Raw genomic sequence first — 3026 nt, 5'->3', positions numbered from 1 at the left:
CTTGGGGCAGAGCCTCCCACAGCCCTCAGATTCTGCAGCTCAGGGAGAATTCTAAGGCCACCCCAGCCTTGGTTAACTAGACAGGACAGACACCAGACACACCTGCTATCAGTTAGTTCCTTCATCTGTGTCAGCACTACAACCAGTTAGTTCTCTGAACAGTTGAGAAGAGTCAGACCCAAAGGAACATCAGGCTGAAGGAGGGTGAGTGACTGGATCCAGAATGGACTTGCTCTGTCATCAACCTCGGGTAGGAAAGGCTTGGAGAAAGGTCACCTCACCTTTCTACTCTGTCTTGCTTGACCGTGAAGTGACACCCCAGGCACAGCTGGGCTGCCTCAGCCTGTGAGGGGGCTTTCTCCAGAGACCGGGCCCAGGCTGGGTGACCTCGAGCAGACATCAGGGTCAGAAGGACACAGTAAATGGACCAGAGTGAAGATCTGCAAGACTCCTCAGCTCCTCCTTGGGCAGCACCTGCTCCCACTGTGCAGCCCCAGAGCCCACTCCAGGGTGTGGTGAGAGCAGGCCCAGGACTTCCAGAAAGCCTCTCTGCCAAAGCCCAGTACCCTGCCTGTGTGGGTCTAATTCTCAAGAACAAGTGGGTGACAGAGGGCAGCTTTCTCTCTCTCTCTCTCTCTCTCTCTCTCTCTCTCTCTCTCTCTCTCTCTCTCTCATTCTGTCTCTCTGTGACCCTTTCCTTTGTTCCCACAGAGTACCCTCAATGAGAATGGTAGCTGAGAACTCCTCTGTGGCAGAGTTTATCCTCGCAGGCTTAACAGACCAGCCAGGACTCCAGCTCCCTCTCTTCTTCCTGTTTCTAGGCTTCTATGTGGTCACCGCGGCGGGGAACCTGGGCTTGATAACACTGATTGGGCTGAATGCTCACCTGCACACCCCCATGTACTTTTTCCTCTACAATTTGTCCTTCATAGATTTCTGCTATTCCACTGTTATCACCCCCAAAATGCTGATGGGTTTTGTCTCTAAGAAGAACATCATCTCCTATACAGGGTGTATGACTCAGCTTTTCTTCTTCCTTTTTTTGGTTGTGTCCGAGTCCTTTATCCTGTCAGCAATGGCATATGACCGCTATGTCGCCATTTGTCACCCACTGGTGTACACAGCCACAATGTCCCCCCTGGTCTGCCTGCGTCTTTTGTTGGGTGTATATGGAATGGGGTTCGTGGGGGCCATGGCCCACACAGTGTGCATGGTCAGACTGACCTTCTGTGCTGACCGCCTGGTTGACCACTACATGTGTGACATCCTGCCCCTTCTTGAGCGCTCTTGCTCCAGCATCCATGTGAATGTGCTGGTAGTTTTCATCGTTGTGGGCATTGATATTGGTGTGCCCACCGTTACCATCTTCATTTCTTATGCCCTCATCCTCTCCAGCATTCTCCACATTCGTTCCACTCAGGGCAGGTTCAAAGCCTTCAGCACCTGTGGCTCCCACATAATTGTGGTTTCTCTTTTCTTTGGGTCTGGGGCATTCATGTATCTCAAGCCATCTTCTCTTCTACCAATGAGCCAGGGAAAAGTGTCCTCCTTGTTCTATACCACTGTGGTGCCCATGCTGAACCCGTTAATCTACAGTCTGAGGAACAAGGATGTCAAAGTTGCTCTGAAGAAAACCTTGAGCAGAACATTGTTCTCCCAAACAAGGGGCAATACTTAGGGAAAGGACACTCCTCCTTCCATAGGTGATGCAGGGTCCAGTGGTTACATGGGGGAAGGGTTAACTCTTTCTCAAACAAGTTTATCCTTCCCATCTTAAGCATCTTTTAACTTTTATGTTCTAAAAGATTTTATTTATTGTTAGAGAGAGGGCAAGGGAGGGAGAAAGAGAGAACGAGAAGAAACATTGACATGTGAGACAAACATCAATCAGTTGCCTTTCATAAGTGCCCTGACCAGGGACAGAACCCACAACCCACGCATGTGTCCTGACTGGGAATCAAACCAGCAACCTTTCAGTTTGGCAGCCCGACACACTGAGCTACACCAGTCATGGGTGTATTTTTCAATTCCTTTGTTTCAGTGAGTCATCTGTTTTCCGCTGGGGCCCTGACTGGCACGTTTTCCAGGAAAGGGTGGAAGAGTTCTATGCCTCAGGTTTGTAAATCCACAGCCTCATGGTACTGTGTCAAGGCAGGTAGAGTTGCCTTTTGGTTTAAAGGAAAACTGTAAGTGTAAATATCTTTGTGAAACAACAATATTTGAAATGCTCTGAAAAGACTTCTGACTTAACAAGATTCTCTTTAGAGAAATTCTCTACTATTTGGAAAAATGAAGTTTGGATGGATATGTAGTTTTACCTTTGAGATGGTACAGATCGGTAAAAGTGAATTCAAAAGAATGAGAGTGAAATGAGAGAATTGTGCTTTAGAAAGCACAAGGCAGATGGACAGCATTGCACTCTTGTGACTGTGGCAGGGGGAGGAACAGAGCAGCAGAAAGACCCAGAGAGAGCAGAGACCAGGGAATTGGAGGGTGGGATCAAATTTGAGCTCTTAGCTTTTACTCTGCGGCTCTGTGCCCTTCACCAAGTTGCTTGATGTCTCCAAGCATTGATGCTTTTGTCTTTAAAAACTTTGTTGAAGAACTGTTAAAACAATTAAATGCTAAGTACCCAGTAAGTTTTCCTTTCATCCTTGCTAGATCCTATGCCATGTAGTATATGTGCACTTCCATGAATTTATTGTATGAACCTGGGACAATTGTTTTACCTTTCTGTGCTCATGCCTGCTTCTATGAAAAATGATTATGCTCAATCAGATCATTTCTGCATTCCATTTAATACATATATTTGTGTACTGACTGGGTAGTACATGTCCATTTAAAATTGTTACCCAAGAGCCCTGGCCAGTATGGCTCAGTTGGTTGGAATATCATTTCATAACCAAAAGATCGCTGCTTTGATTCCTGAGCAGGGCACATACCTAGGTTGCAGGTTTGATCTTTGCTCCAGGCACATATAGAAAACAACCAATTGATGTTTCTCTCTCATGTCAGTGTTTCTCTCT

At 46.9% G+C, this 3026-nt stretch overlaps 1 protein-coding gene across 1 annotated transcript; it reads left to right on the top strand.

Annotated features, from left to right (window-relative positions):
- Nucleotides 1-721: 721 nt before the first annotated feature.
- Nucleotides 722-1678, top strand: LOC119063542 (olfactory receptor 145). Its single transcript, XM_037164914.2, has one exon. The coding sequence runs from the start codon at nt 722-724 to the stop codon at nt 1676-1678; it is 957 nt and encodes a 318-aa protein (XP_037020809.2).
- Nucleotides 1679-3026: the final 1348 nt, after the last annotated feature.

The sequence above is a fragment of the Artibeus jamaicensis genome, unplaced genomic scaffold (genome assembly GCF_021234435.1).
Source record: "Artibeus jamaicensis isolate MK-2021 breed Jamaican fruit bat unplaced genomic scaffold, CSHL_Jam_final contig_1128, whole genome shotgun sequence".
Taxonomy (NCBI): domain Eukaryota; kingdom Metazoa; phylum Chordata; class Mammalia; order Chiroptera; family Phyllostomidae; genus Artibeus; species Artibeus jamaicensis.
This window is presented reverse-complemented; position numbering and strand designations above follow the sequence as displayed.